The 16,665-nt window shown below is 37.8% G+C and overlaps 1 protein-coding gene across 1 annotated transcript; it reads left to right on the forward strand.

Annotated features, from left to right (window-relative positions):
* Positions 1-11,400: 11,400 nt before the first annotated feature.
* Positions 11,401-12,660, forward strand: PA2G4 (proliferation-associated 2G4; the record flags this gene model as incomplete). Its single annotated transcript, XM_084876100.1, is given in 14 exon segments — positions 11,401-11,464; positions 11,467-11,511; positions 11,514-11,587; positions 11,591-11,635; positions 11,640-11,672; positions 11,676-11,862; positions 11,865-12,013; positions 12,017-12,298; positions 12,302-12,317; positions 12,320-12,351; positions 12,353-12,395; positions 12,398-12,432; positions 12,436-12,456; positions 12,460-12,660. Coding segments are annotated over 14 exon segments (1,134 nt in total). The 3' UTR covers positions 12,568-12,660.
* Positions 12,661-16,665: the final 4,005 nt, after the last annotated feature.

Raw genomic sequence — 16,665 nt, forward strand, 5'->3', positions numbered from 1 at the left:
TGTCACTCAGCATAAAGCTCCTCATGTATTTTTGATAACACTCAGTCTAGGGCAAGATAACTCTTAACATAAAATTTTCCCGTGAACTTTCCAAGAAAGAACTTTTGAAACAATGTTTTTTGTTGTTGTTGTTTTTAATCTTTTTTAACCCATGCTGACTTTTGGTAACTAACAACTTCCCTAACCCCTGGTAGAAAAACCATTTTATAAAATTGCCTAATATAATCTCACACAAACCACTCTTTAGTCCTTTAGATTTTCAGCCTTCATGAGTTTTCAACTCTTTCATATTGAGCAGTTATTTATATTTCATCAGAATATCTATCTCTGTATTCTTTATGTGCTTACATTGAGGTTCTCCAGTGGGACAATACACTTTTACCACTAAGTTTAAAAACTCCTGAAGGGACCTTATATTTTTTAATTTGCTCAGTGTCTAATATGATGTCAGCACTCATTAGATATGCAATATATGCTGAAGAATCCTTATTTGTTTGTCTAACATGTATAATATATGATAAACCAGAAAATACCATATGTAACTAGAGGAATCATCACTTTATAGTTGTAATATGAAATATTGCAAATATGACAATGTATATTCAAGGGCCACAATGCTTTCAAAGGAGTCAATGGTTTTATGATGATGAGGCATTTTACTGGTAGATATTTTCAATAAATGTGTCATGTCCTGACAAACTATGGCTAGTCAAATTGTTTAAATTTTCTTGTTATTCTGGTCTTATAATTATTGTGGCATATAAAGTTTTAAGAATTTGGACGAAGGTTTAGTAAAAGATAATATAAAGAATCCCAGAAAGGCTGAACATTGAAATGGAGTTTATAATCAGGTGAGTTTTAGGTTCAGACTTATAAGCAGGTAGAATTAGGGAGATCTGACAACAGATACTGGTGTTTGTGAAAAGGCTTCTAATTTCTGGAGAAGTAGGGTTATGTATCAAACAGGGCTATCAGGCCTCCTGTCCCCCCAAAGCAATCATGCTCAAAATGAGAAGCAAGCCAAAGTGTATTTAGCAGAGAGAATACCAGATTTCAGTTCTGAAAATGATGGTACATGTTCAATGTAATAACTTGCATAAGACTGACTTGCTTCTTGGATTGCCTGTAAATTCTAGAGTTGAGAAAGAGCCCACAGGTTCATGCCAAATGACATCATCTGGAAAAGAAGATACAGAAGGTCCAGAATAGGCATTAGGGTCTTATTGCATGATTATCAAATGTGGTGATTCTACAGGAAAAGCGCTTTTTAATAAAAATAATATATACATTTATGGGCTTTGTATGTAAGTTCCTCCAACTGGCATCAAAAACTGTCCTTTCATAACACTCCCCTTCCCCTGCTATTCATCCACAAATCCCACAACTTATACAGAAAACAGAATCACTGAATAAAACAGTATTTTTAAGCTTGCCATAAATGCATTATAGTTCTGAAAGCATTTGAAGCTTTAAGCATACAATTATTTTAACTATTAAAATAGTGTCTCTGATCAAAACATTTACTTTCAGATATGCACAAACTTAGTATACTGCTTTAAGCTTCTTGAGAAACTGTGAATTTTATAGGTAGCTATGAATATTAAGCACTGCACTAGAAAGTTATTTGCATTAATCTACTCAAGTATAAATGGTTGGGCTAGTTAAACATTCATAAGAAAGAGTGTTGATAAACCTCACTGACTTACCTGTATATCTTTTCTTAAAACATACACTTTATTACTCACCTTGAATCTATATTAATAATAGCCTAGGTGGTTGTCATACCCTCATGCATCATGCCCTATGGTCTTCACAAGATGGCCATAAGCACAGCGAAGGCAGGGCCCGGTGGATGAGGCAGGCGGTGGCAGGGGAGAGCAGTTGAGGACAATCTGGCCAGCAGAGGGAAGTTGGGGTTGATCAGGCTGAGGGGGTGGGGTGGGGCAGTTAAGCATCAATCAGTCTAGCAGGGGAGTAGTTATGGGGCGATCAGGCTGGCAGGCAGACACTGTTGGGGCAATATGGAAGGCAGGTAGGCAACCAATTAGGAGCCAGCAGTCCTGGATTGTGAGAGGGATGTTTGACTACAGATTTAGGCCTGATACCACAGGCAGTTGGACATCCTCCAAGGGATCCCAGATTGGAGAGAGTGTAGGTTGGGTTGAGGAACACATCCCTGTTTATGAATTTCATGTACCAGGGCTCTAATCCTATCTAATAAAAGAGCAATATGCAATTGACCATCACTCCAACACACAAGATGGCTGCCCCCATGTGGTCAAAGATCCGGCCCCCATGTGGACACAAGATGGCCACCACAAGATGACCAGAAGGGGAGGGCAGTTGTGGGCAATCAGACCAGCAGGGGAGGGCAGTTGGGAGGGACCAGGTCTGCAAGGGAGGGCAGTTGAGAGGGACCAGGCCTGCAGGGGGCAGTTATTGGTGACCAGGCCAGCAGAGGAAGGAAGTTGGGGGGCAAACAGGCTGGCAGGGGAACAGTTATACATCAATCAGGCTGGCAGGTAGAAGCGGTTAGGGACAAACAGGAAGGCAGGAGGTGAGCAGTTGGGATGTCTGCCTGCCTGTTTAAGCCTGATCCCACCAGGATTGGATCTAAATGGGCAGTTGGACATCCCTTAAAGGGTCTGAGATTGGAGAGGGTGTATGCTGGGCTGAGGGACATGCTCCCCCACCCCCATGCATGAATTTCATGCTCCGGGCCTCTAGTTTAACTATAATACTCTAAACAAAAGTGAAAAATAATTATATTTTGTTGTATAGTATTTAGTGTTATGAAAAATGTGACCTAAAACTGTCCCTTTTGATTTTATAAAATTTAGAAAACCTACTAACATAAAGAATGTAACTTTGTTACATTGCATATCAAAACAAGGACAATCTGTGAAATTATAGTATTGATTAGAATAGTATTATTTCAAAGTATAAACAGTTTTATTTCAAAAGTAATATTTTAAAAAATAATCACATAATTCACTAATTAAGTAATAGGTTGCTGTATTTTTATTATTTAATATAAAAATGTTCTCCAGAATAGGAAAATATACAGGATGGGACAAAAGTAGGCTTACAATTGTGCATGTGAAAAATAATGCAATAATTAATAAATAAATAAACAGTAATAAACTCTGTGTTTCCTGTACTTGCATCTTAAAACTTACTTTTACCCCATCCTCTATGGTTAACAATATTTATACTTTAAACCTTTTATTTAAAAAATATATATATATTTTATTGATTTTTTTTTTTTTTTTTTTTTTTTACAGAGAGGAAGGTAAAGAGATAGTTAGAAACATCAATGAGAGAGAAACATCCATCAGCTGCCTCCTGCACACCCCTTATTGGGTATGTGCCCACAACCAAGATAAATGCTCTTGACCGGAATGGAACCTGGCACATAGTTGGGTCTGCAGGCTGACACTCTATCCACTGAGCTAAACCTTTTATTAATATTCCATTAAATCTAAGTACATATTTATACAATACATATGAGCTTCCATTAATTTTAGTCAATTTAAATTTCAAAAGAAATACAAAATTTAACCAGTTAAAATATAAAATGGGACTAATTATCTAAATGATACCTACCCATCCCCAACTTATCCTTTTCAACTGTCATATTATTTCTTAAAATGTGATCTGTTACTTCCCTGTATCATTCTACTTATTTTTAAGATAGACACTGCCAGCATTAAATAAATAAACAAAACTATGAATATATTTCTATTATTTTATTCAAGTATTTAAAAACAAAAACTCTTTGAAAAAGTTTGAACAGATAATTTCAGTTGTTTACCCAAAAGTAGCATCAAACAATGGTCGTCAGTGCTAATTCAATGCCAACAGAAATCCCCAATTTGGGGTGCAGTGAAGAAGAAAACTTCACTCCAGTGTAAAACAGCTCAATTGTGATAGAGTACAGCTGTCAAAACAGCAGGGCTGGGAGGCAGCCCTGGGGCCAGGCCCCTCTCTGGCTAGACAGCTCTGCTCTGCTTGCTCATCTGCTTTGTGCTGCACTTGTCTGCTCCTTTGTGCTTTGGTCCGCTTCACTTTGCTTTGCCTGCTCCATTCTGTGCCAGTCTGTTCTGATCTATTCTGCTTTGCTCTGGCGAGACATCTTCAGTGTTTCAGTTCAGCCAGGGAAGTGCAGTCTTCAGTGGAAAGGAAAAAATGTTCTCCCAGAGCCATAGGGAAGCTGTCTTACATGGACAGAAGTCTCTGCGCCTGGTTCCTGATTGGTCTTTCCTTATGCAAATAAGGACCTAAATCTTCACAGTGTGATTGCTCCAAAAGGCACTGTCCCAAACGGTGAGAATAGAGCCACTCTGGTTGGTTGGAACTGTGCAGCAACAAGTTTCCGGGAAAACCTCATTTCTATTGGTTGAAATGGGATTCTAGGAACTCCTTTATGAGGAGCTGGCTCAGATGGCAGAAACACAGTGCAGGCAGGCAGTTCAGGGCAGGCTTGCATGAGAAGCCCTGTGTAGAAATGGTTGTAAGACTCTGTTTTTTGTTTTTTGATTAGAGCCCAGGTAGCCATCAGAAACTCTTCTCAGTAAGTAACTTCTTTCTCAGGGTTCACAATCTTATATAATAAAGACATAATATGCAAATTGGCCATCACACCCTCACAAAGATGGCTGCCTATATCCAGGCCAACAGGGGGATTAGTGAGGGATGACCAAATGACTGAAGGGTGACCAGGCCAGGGAGGGGGGCATGAGGGATGACTAGGCCAGCAGAGAGGTGAGGGGTGATCAGGCTGGCAGTGGGGCAGTTAGGGATGACCAGGCAGGTAGGCAGGTGAGTGATTGGGGCCAGTGGCCCAGGATTGTGAGAGGGATATCTGACTGCTGGTTTAGGCCCGATCCCTAGGGCAGCCAGACACCCCCCAAGGCATCTTGGATTGGGGATGATGCAGGCTGGGCTGAGGGGACCCTCACCTCTCCCCATGCACAGATTTTGTGTACCCGGCCTCTAGCAATAACAATAAGACACAAAAATAGTACACTTACAAATGTTCATCCAACAATCTTATAAACACCTTTATTTTTTTTTAATGAACAAATACCATAATGTTAGACAAAATATGTATTATCAAAATGATGGACTAAGTTATTAATTACATAATTAATTATATAAATTATTATACCAATCAACTGACATTGCCAACTAGTTGAATATGCACTATTTGAAACCAATACAGAGACTTGACCAATAGAGAGACATTTGTACATACATTTAAGAATTAAAATATTTTTTATGTTGAAGATATTAATGTTAAACAGCTGCCATACTTTTAATTTAAACTGAATCATTTGAATCAAGGACTTACCAACAATATTTTTCCCTAATTATGAAGCTGGATACATTTTTATCCTTTTGAAATCAGGGCAATGCTTAGGGGACCTTTTTAAAAAGGATAAACTTGTAAAAATAATTAACGTTTCTCTATTCCCTTTATAAACCCAAATCTGAGAAAGTGGCCTTTAGCTAGAGGCTCTGAAACTTTAAATGCAAAGTAAAATATTTCTAGGTGCAGAGGAAGGATTTTGTAGTAATTGTGGGTTGGAGAAAGAACAAAACTGATAGTTCTTGAGAGAAATAGGAGAAACTCAATGAAATATTCTATGCAGAGATTTGATGAGCTGCTCATGAGTTGTGAGTACTTATGATATTCATATCCTTTGCGTTCTGGCTTAACGTAGTTGAAAATATATTGTAACTTCCGCACATGTGAAAGCCTTCCTGGGCTATTCCACAGCATGCTTCTTAGCCTTGCTTCTTATACATTGCCCCAAACATTCCCCTACTTCGGTGATCGCTGCCAACACTGAACATGACAATTAGGTGGGGAGATGTATAACGCATCATTCATGTTGCATATACTTTTATCACATCTGTTCCCTTTCTCTCAGTCCTTACCTATCTCTAAGAAGACTTGTTTTATTGTCATTATGATTGTAACATCCTTCTTTGTTATCTGTCCACCCAGGTCACCTCTGTTTGCAACTAAGAAGTTACACAACTTCACTCTCACACCCTCAATTTGTGATGTTTTCTTCCTCATAAGAGAATTTTAATATCAAACATGATCTATTGAACATCAACTTAAACTTCAGATTTTTCTTAATATTTATTTGGGTGGTTAACCTACTATACTTTCCAACAATGTGCTATGATTATTTATGCTTTTATTTAATTAAATCATATTGAGAGCAGGAGATATCAGTTAATTTATTTTCAAGCTCAGAAAGGCAAAGAAGAAAATGCTAGTATTGACTTGAAAACTAATAAAATGCAATAAGAAACTACTTCAAATTTTGTGAGGCAAAAAAAAGCAACAAAAAAAAACACCACAAAACAAAACACTATTATTAAATAACTATTTTTTAAATAGAGCACAAAAACTATTGATAGAAAAAAAATTCAAAGTGTATGAAATATGATGGACATAAACTCTTAAATATGAGGTTTAAAAAATAAGATAAACACAAACTGCTAATATAATTTTAGGCCATAGAAAGTCTGATTGATAATGGAAAGGAAACATGTATAGGTTTCCAAGAATAAAATGTTTTGAAAAGTAAGTGATTCCAGATCTTTGAATATTAAATACTTTAATAATATCAACATCTAAGGATACAATTAACCTCTCCTGACACCAGTGGCAAGGCTTTCTAAGGATCTGAGGCATGAAAATAGAAATCACAATTTAAAACTGACCCTAAATAAACTGAGTGTTTTTTATTAATTACATTTAAAAATAATGTTCCTTGTCTAAATGTTTTTCTTCTAAATAACCTTCTAAAATACAATATAGAATAATACTAAAGTATTCACTTTTGTTTGTTTTCCTCCTTGATTCAAGCTAATGTTCCCAAGACATTTTCCAATGTATTTATTAAGATTTCTAAAACTATATTTTTCCTTGATTTATGTATTTAACATTAATTTTATACATATAATAATTTATTATATTTATGTTGCTATTTACTGTATACTTTGAATATTTCCTTTAGTCTGTAGAGAAACCTTAGAGTTGAAATAAATAGACTATTATGTTCCCCAAATGATTAAAAAACAAATATTTTGAATAATCTTTGAATAATCAAAAACAAGAACCTAATTGTTCAATTATCTATTCTACATCAGTTTTGTTTATCCATTCTACATTATGCAATCTATATTTATTTGTAAGATCTAAACTTAGACAAATTAATGAAAATGATCTACCACATTATTTAATAACTATTTAATGCATTGGTGGGGTCCCTCAGCCTGGCCTGTAGAAATCGGGCCAAAACTAGCTCTGCAATATCCCCCAAGGGGTCCAGGGTTGTGAGAGAATGGTTCTCTGGTGATGCACAGTGGTATTGGGCTCCCTCTTCTCTTCTCACAAAATTATGTCCCTTTCTCTCTGTATCTGTCTTGTTTCTTTTATCTCACTTTACCCTAAGTTTGGTGGTAACTGATGACTTGTGGGCATTTAGCTGAAAAATGCAATTATTCAGCGAACAGGATTCACATAGCCTGGAATCCAGTCAGCCTAGGGCAGGACCTGCTCAACGTCAGGCTCCTGCCCAGGCCCTTCCGCCCAGACCGAGTGCTGTGGCATCAGAAACCTCCTTCTTCCCACCTGAGCTGCTCCTTCACCTCCCTCCCTCCCCGGAGGCTGCCTGCTGGCACTACTGTCCATTCAGAAGGAGGGGAGCCATGGCTGATTTCCCAGCAGAGAGTGGCAGTGGGGAAAATTTGTTGCCTCCACTGGAAATGGATATTAAGCAGATAGGCTGGTGCAGGCTCCAGACATTGGGGCCGCAGCCAGTAGGTCCTGCATGTCTCATCATTTAACTATAGTAGTTGAGTTGATAAATTTCTGTAAGGGCCAGACCCACGACCTCTGCAATGGGCTAGAGGCCTGGTGCACAAATTCATGCACCAGTGGAGTTCCTTGGCCTGGCCTCTAAAGATCAGACCGAAACTGGCTCCCCACATCCTCCACAGGGTCCTGGATTGCAAGAGGGCAACTATCAGGTGATGCACCCCAGAATTTGGCTCCCTCCTTTCTGATTCCGGGTGTGTTACCTGATAATCACAGCTGCCAAGTCACTGCAGCTGGGCAGCTCCTGCATTGAGCATCTGCCCCCCTAGTGGTCAGTGTGTGTCCTAGCTAATGGTCAGATGGTGGAATGGTAGGCTGGTTGGCCAGTCACTTAGGTATCTATATCTATATCTATATCTATATCTATATCTATATCTATACCTATGCCTATATCATCTATATCTATATCATCTATATCTATCTATATCTATATAATCTTATTCAGATGGTCAATACCTAAAAACGGTCTATTGGCTTGCTTGCAAATTATTTATTTTATTTATGCTTTTCAAACTAAATGATGTCTCTTCTTTATCTTTATCTCTTCTTGCTGGAAATGTGCTATAATGATCATATATGCTGCCTAATTTAGAGAAACAAAAGGTCCAGGAGGTTAACTAACCTGCCCCAGGTTCACACAACTTGCTCTTGGATGAGTCACAGTTAGAACTCAGGGATTTAGAATCCTATTTGGTGACAAGCTGCCCCTTAATTCCTAACTACAGCGCAATTTATCAGTAATTTTAAAGTTATAAACAGATGTTAAATAAGCAATGAACTATGCAAGCTTTATAAACATGAATACTGTTTAGAGTGATAATCAAATAAAAATTACAACCAAGTGCATTTAGCACGTGCTCAATGATATGCACAATCTATATCCTGCCATGAGGTAACTAGGTATAAATAGTAAGCCATCATCATAAAAGAGCACAATTAGTGTTTTAAATGATCAATTGTATCGTTTTAGCTCTTTAATTCTCAAAACTTTAGGTCATTAATTATCCCTGACTCTAGTTTTCTTTTTAGTTGTGTTTTGTTCAAGCAATGCTGAGAAGGATTTCCTAAAGCACAAATACACACATTCACAAGAACATGTTGAAGGAATTCTATAGATAACTGAGTAAAACAATCTATTCCAAAGCACTTTGGAAGAGGGAAAGGCCTCTGGAAATCCAGGGTTGTAGACTAACTCTTAGGAGACAGTTACAGCAGTTTCTAGCAGGGTGAACTATTTTCATCAAAGAAATCATACAAAAAGTTCCTACCTTGAAAGAAAAAAGTTGCTTGTTGCTTCAAGTAGCAGAGCTGCGCCAGTTGGGACTACTGAGCTCCAGGTTAAGCAAAAGTACAATGATAAGCAGGGCAGGAACAAGGAATTGAACTTGAAAAATGCTAGAACACAAAGAAGAGGCGAAGGGGGAGAGAGGGAGGTTGAACCAGGGTGAATTACACTTGCCTGGATCTCTGGGTCTTCAGGGGTTGGAGATCAGTGCCAAAATGCACGCTTTGCCTGTCTCACTCTTTGATTCCCCTTTGGTTAGAACTTCAGGAAAACATCAGATGGCGTGTAACAGGAAGACAGTGCCTAAAACTTGCTTTCCATTCCCTTGCCAGTTTTTACACGAGGCAAGGCAAAGCTGCTTTTATTAGAAGAGACTTAATTTCTGGCTGCAAATCAATGAATTTACCCTTTTTTTATTTAGTGAGTTTCCATGGTTTAAGGAACAGTTGATCTTAAATGAATAGGCAGCAGCAAAATGACCTATAATAATATAATTGAAGCACAACTATTATGGCATTCAGTAAGAGGAAAATATTATTTTAGGAACTTTGGTTCTGTCTGATAATCAGAAATGTCTAAAAAGGAAAGATAAGATGTTGAAGATTAAGGATGAGCATTTTAGCAAAATCTTTTTAATATATAAAAATCTCTATGTGTTTGCACCCTATAAATGATCACAACCATCATTGAACTATAGTAACTAGAATAGAATAAGCATATAATAGAAGCTATCAGAGTGTATGGTTTATAGGAAAAGTTTCATTTGATGAAACATTTGTCTTTGGTGTGTGTGTGAGTGTATATGAGTGTGTCTGTGTGTATGTGTGAATTCTGGCTTTCTATGCTACTCTAATGTATTATTTGAATAAAAGAAAAGCCAATAATAACATACCCCTCAAAAAACAAACAAACAAACGTTTGCAAATCCCTACCCCTCTTCTATAGTACAAACAGAAAAGGACAAATGTACTTGAATGTACAAATAATCCTTTAGGGGGTTAATTCACAGTAACTCACAAAATCTCTATGTCTCAAAACCACTTTGTTCTTCCTATGTAACAGTTCTCCCTTCCTACCCTAATTTCTATTTTTATTATCTTTCATATACAGACACTATATACACAGGCACAGCCCACAGTATATCCCACAGAATATTACACTGAGAAGTGTAACAGTTTGCTTTCTTTCCCTGGTAATTATCTAAATTTGACACTTTTTTCAGTTTTTAAAAAGGAATCTGTAAAAATTATGACCAACCACCTTTCACTTACTTTTCCCATTTTCATTTAACATGGCCACATCAAACACATATACCATATACACGTAACAACCACAGAAACAACAGAAAATCTTTGGAAAATCATTGTTATCAACAGGCTTCAGGACCATCCCCCTACCTGTGTTCTATTCATAGAGAAATGGACAAAAATGGAGCATTCCATCTGTTTTTTTCCACTGTATTTTAAATATGCCATCTAGGCTATTCTCCATAATTCTATTCATCTCTTCCCACTACCTAAAAAGAAAGTAAAATAAATCCTAAATTTACCTGATTCCATGAGAAATATTTATTGCAGAGTTATTACTAAAGTGATGGTTTTCTACAATCCCTTTTCTCTGATTCAGTATTATTCTAGGGCAGTGGTCGGCAAAGTCATTAATCAACAGAGCTAAATATCAATAGTACAACGATTGAAATTTCTTTTGAGAGCCAAATTTTTAAAACTTAAACTTCTTCTAATTCCACTTCTTCAAAATAGACTCTCTCAGGCTGTGGCATTTTGTGGAAGAGCCACACTCAAGGGGCCAAAGAGCCGCATGTGGCTCGTGAGCCATAGTTTGCCCACCAAGGTTCTAGGGCAAAAATGTCAAACTCAAAGGCTAACAGGGGCCAAATAAACAAAGTTTAAGTTTATGTGGGCTTCAAAAAATCAAAAGCTTCAATTTTCATAGAAACATGGGTTTATTTAGATAGAGATGTGCTGAATACAAAGGGCTGAAATAAATGAGTAATTATTAACATAAAATAATGGAACATGGTCCCAGTGTGCCCTGCGCCTCAGCCCACTGGTTCCCCCTTCCCCCCCTCCCCCCCGCTTGCTCCTACTCTCCTCCTGAATCTAAGTGGCTCTGGCCACAGCTTGTGTCTAGGGAAGGAGACCCAGACAGAGGCTCAAGGGAACAAGGCTACAGTGGTGGGAGCAGCAGGAAGATGTTGGGCAAGGATGAGCAACAGGAGCAAACTATCCCCAAGGACTTGGTCTTGACCAACTATAAGGGGGGGCGGGCATCACCAACCGAGTCTTTGGTGGAAGCTCAGGTGTGTGGGTCTGAACCTGTGTGAGAAAGGTGATGCCATGATTATGGAAGAGACAGGGGAAATTTTCAAGAAAGAAAAATAAATAAAGAGAGGTATTGCCTTTCCCACCAGCATTTCAGTAAATAACTGTATGTCACTTCTTCCCTTTGATGAGCGGCCAGGACTAGATTCTCAAGAAAGGTGACTTGGCGAAAATGGATCTTGGAGTCCATGTGGATGGCTTCATCCCTAATGTGGTTGGTGTCTCTCAGGGGACCCAAGAGACAGGGAGGAAAGCAAATGTCATTAAGGCAGGTCACTTTTGTGCAGAAGCTGCCCCCAGCCTAGTCAAACCTGGAAACCAGAACACACAAGTAATGAAGCCTGGAACAAAGTTACCCATTCACTTAATTGCACTCCAATAGAAGGTATGCTGTCACACCAATTGCAGCAGCATGCCATCAATGGAGAGAAAGCCATTATCCAGAGTCCCACAGACCAGCAGAAGAAGGACCATGAGAAAGCTTAATTTGAGGAACATAAAGTACATGCTGTGGATGTTCTCGTCATCTCAGGAGAGGGCAGAGCCAAGGATACAGGACAGAGAACCACCATGTATAAAGGAGATCCTTCTAAACAATATGGCCTGAAAATGAAAACTTCACGTGCCTTCTTCAGTGAGGTTGAAAGGCGTTTTGATGCCATGCTTTTTACTTTACGAGCATTTGAAGAGGAGAAGGCCCAGATGGGTATGGTGGAGTGCGCCAAACATGAACTGCTGCAGCTATTTAATGAACTGAATGAGGAGGGCTGACTTGTTGCCCAGTTTAAATTACAGTTCTGCTCAGGCACAATGGCCCTCAGGCGGATAGACAGTGGTCCCTTTGAGCCTGATCTTCACAAGTCTGACAGGATGTCCAGGATGCAGAACTAAAGGCCTTCCTCTAGAATTCTACAAGTTGGAAAACCTAGGGGGAAAAAAAAAAGAAGGCCTCCAACACTGCAGAGAATGCCACCAGTGGAGAAACATTAGAAGAGAATGAAGCTAGGGACAGAGTTGAGTCCCATCTTCCCAGCTAGCTGCTCCTGCCTCATCCCCTTTCCACCACACCCAGGCTCTGAAGTGCAGTTCATCTTTTCCACCCTGGACTGCCAGCAGAGCAGGGGTCTCCCTGCCCCCATCTCAGTTCTCCAACCCAATCCCCTTTCAACTGACTCTGGTCTTGGGAGGTCAGGTTTCCCAGCCACTGAAGACTACTTTAACTAGAAAAGAGAAATTGAACAGTAAAATCAGGAGTCAAAATAAAAATAATAGAACATTTTCATAAAAATTAATATTTTTTCTGCCCTAGCCAGCTTGGTTCAGTGGATAGAGAATTGGCCTGTTGACTAAAGGGTTGTGGGTTTGATGCCAGTCAAGGGCATATACTTGGGTTGTGGTCTCAATCCCCAGTAGGGGGTGTGCAGGAGGCAGCTGATCAATGATTCTCTCTCATCATTGATGTTTCTCTCTCTCTCCCTTCCTCTCTGAAATCAATTATATATATATATATATATATATATATATATATATATATATATATATATATATATATATTTTTTTTTTTTAATTAATAATTTTTCTTAAACTTAACTTACCATACACTGAATAACAGCATAAATTACTAAGCATAATGCAAATAAACCTATTTTTCTTATTCTCTGAAAGTGAAATATTTTTTGTTGCTCACACCAAACAAGTCAGTACAAGACTAATGATGTGCAATTGGCTGCTAAAATATTCACTGCTAATCATGTGGAGAGAAATGGTGCGCCAGCATTTAAGGTACATAAGTGAAATGAATGCAACAAGCTTATAGTAATCAGTCATTAGTGAACGTTGTAGTTCATTATTAATAATGACATATAACAGGATATTATAAAAATTAAGTTACAAAATTTTTATTAAAATGTTTCTTACATTTCCTTATATTGGCTGGGCCACAAAAATACTTGTTGGGGGCCTAGAGTTTGACATGCTTCTTTTAGGGTGTTCTCACCTCTGAATCAATTTATTTCATGTAATGAGAGTTGCTACTCTTCAACACACATCACATGGAAGAGTAGGCTGGTTCCCCTCTCCAAGTGATAACATATGACTAATACCTATTCCTATTGGAAGTGGGTAACCTTTATGGGAGTTTTAGGAGAGATAAATTTGCACATGTACACACATATGCAGCCATAAATTCCTACTTGGCAATAGAAGATTACTACATCACAGTAATTTAAACTAGCATTTTTTCTAAGATTTTTTCAATATAAAAGTTTCAATATGTAATAAACATTGGTTTTATAAAGTTTAAGCTGTTCAGTTTTGCTATTCTTATTTGGTGTTTTTAATATTTTACTGACCCAGCTTAATGAATAAAAGCAATAGTGAAATTTAACAGGCCTTTTGCTAAATGAGTTTTCTATCCAAATTGCTTATGGAGCAACAAACGTGCCAGGAGAAGGAAGTGTACAATGTCAACAGTCAGAGAGCACACCTCAGAGAGGCTTAAGTGATTCTGTGTGACTCAAGATTGATGCAACTAATAATATGGGTTAAGGGGCAGGTGGAGGTAGCAAATAGGGCAATACATTTGTTTAATGGAGTATCTTTTTCTTACATTACTGATGAAAGAGACTGCTTATACCTGTTGTTACATTAAACCATTATATTCTCTTTTTCTTATTCACAGAATATTTTTCGAGCACTTTAAAGGGAAGCCAATGAACCGGCTGCATCCTGGCATTCAGGTAATTCATCTCATTCATCTCATGTACTTAAGCACCTAGAAAAAACTGGTAATTCAGGCTGCCTCCTGTATACTTCACACTGGACCAGGAATTGAACTGTGACCTCCTCGTTTATAGATCAATGCTCAACCACTGAGCAACACCAGCTGGCCCTATTTTAACTATTTGAAAGTGTAGAGTTCAGAGGGAAGCTTGCCACCTATTGATCCAGAAACTGAGTGACACTTACCACCTCTCTTTTCACTATTTTAATAAGACTCCAATACTATCCCTACTATTCCTACACACACATTCACTCTCATTATTTCCTTATAATTATTTTTGGCATCTCTGAGCATTCTGGGATGGCACAAAGGAATTAAGAACAGTTATGGTTCTCCTGTTCCTCTTATATTCCCAATGGAGGTGAGAAGCCAAGATATGTGTGAAAGAGGGTCCCACTAGTTCTTCTATTCTTTATTGTCACCTCTCATTCCTCCACCCCCTGAGAACCCTGCCTCTATAGATAGTATCAGTAACAAGTATTTTTCATTTCTTCTCTGCACACCTATGCCCATCAAAACTATCTTCAAAATTTAAAATCTCCACCAAAAACCTTGAACTAACTATAACTGACATGATTAATGAATTTTTAAGAAAAACAAAGCTAAACTGGTTCTTTCTTAGCCAGTGAATCTCACTAGACACTTAGGATGTGCAAGAAAAAGTATAAGGCTCATTTTACCTCCAAATACCTATAATGTCATCACCAGCAGCATTTTGTCACCATCATCATCATCATCATCATCATCATCATCATCATCTCATCACCACTCCATAGACATGTATAAAAACATAACTATTGCAGGAATTGGAATACAGTGGTAAGAAGGGTTGATCTATCTCACACTTATAGTTTTGTAGAATGACAATAAAACTTTATATAGTAGATTATAATTTTAAAATGCATTCAGTTATATTTTGTTTTTATAATAAATTTTAAAACTCTAAATTGCTAAATATTACCTTTTACTTGTCTTGCTATCTCACAATTTGAAAATTTCCTAATTTTGTTCACCCAGTTTCTTGCACAATGATATTGTATTATTTAACTGGGTATCTCTATAGAAGTACCACTTTTCTGGAGGGAATGGAAGCAAGATTATTTCAGTGTTATGCATGCGTCATCTGCAATGACTCATTTATTTATAAACATTTAGTATGTAGACAGTTGGCTATAGTAGACTGGATCTCAGGAGTGAGAAGTAGGTTAAAAATTTGGCATTCATGAGTTCTACTGTCCGTGGATGAGGCCCTAGAGAAAACCACCTCCCCAAAAATATAGGTAAATGAGATGAGATGAGAGACTCTTATGGACTTCTATTTAAAGAGAAGATAGTTTGTCAAGGAAAAAGTTTTCCTAGGAGGCTTATAAGACCAGGCTTATAAACGAGAAAATAGAAGATTATCCACAGAAAAAGAGTGTTCCAGAAAAGAGAATGGTTAAACATGATTATGATACAGGCCTGAAAATTTCAAACCAGATTCTGCAATTAAGTATTAATGGATTAATGGTGACACTCAGGAAATATTTTTCTCTCTCTTTCCCTTCCTTTCTCTCCCTAAAGTTAAAATTTTTTATATATAGTGAATATGGTGAAGAAGTGAAGACATGAAATCCAGGGAAGATGGAGACTGCATGATTGCATTTTTTGGTTTAATTTTTGTATGCACATTTGTAAAAAATCAGACCCTCTCTAATTTCCTTCCTTCTATTCCTTTATTTTTCCCCCCCAAGTCCACCCCATGTCTCTTAGTTTCTCTCTCCAATTCTGTGTTTGGTGCCCTAAGAGTTCTCACTTATCTTTCTCAGACATTGGAATGAGAATTTGGCTGAGAGAAACATTGATTGACATATAATCCCTTTTAAAAGTTAGATTTTGCTTCTGTGGTACTAGCTTCAACATGTGGAGGGTGTTAGTGTATGTTTGCTTTTCATTGCTGATCCTGATAGCAGAAACTGCAGTTTGGTAAATGTCACTGCTCTCCAGGGTCCTGAATGCCAGGATGCAGCCGGTTCATTGGCTTCCCTTTAAAGTGCTCGAAAAATAAAGACCTGACTCTCTGGGAGGCATTCTTGTAAAGGCATCAACCAAATGGAAAATTCTTCACTAATATATTTATGGGACAAACTTTCTGGTGATGAATTTTGGACCAACTTTGGGAGAATTTTACTTCTATTTCACCCAGGGAAAACAACATCATAAATCATACCAAAAGTATTTTTTTTCCTATTTACAACACTATATAGAATGTGTTCTGTTACATGAGTAAGTGACTGTTTCACCCTTTTCTGCATATTTAATGTAACTGCCTGCATCTCTCCTAGCTTAATAAATTCTCCACATTATGAAACTA

Source organism: Pipistrellus hanaki, assembly GCF_964339955.1.
Source record: "Pipistrellus hanaki genome assembly, chromosome: 2".
Classification (NCBI taxonomy): domain Eukaryota; kingdom Metazoa; phylum Chordata; class Mammalia; order Chiroptera; family Vespertilionidae; genus Pipistrellus; species Pipistrellus hanaki.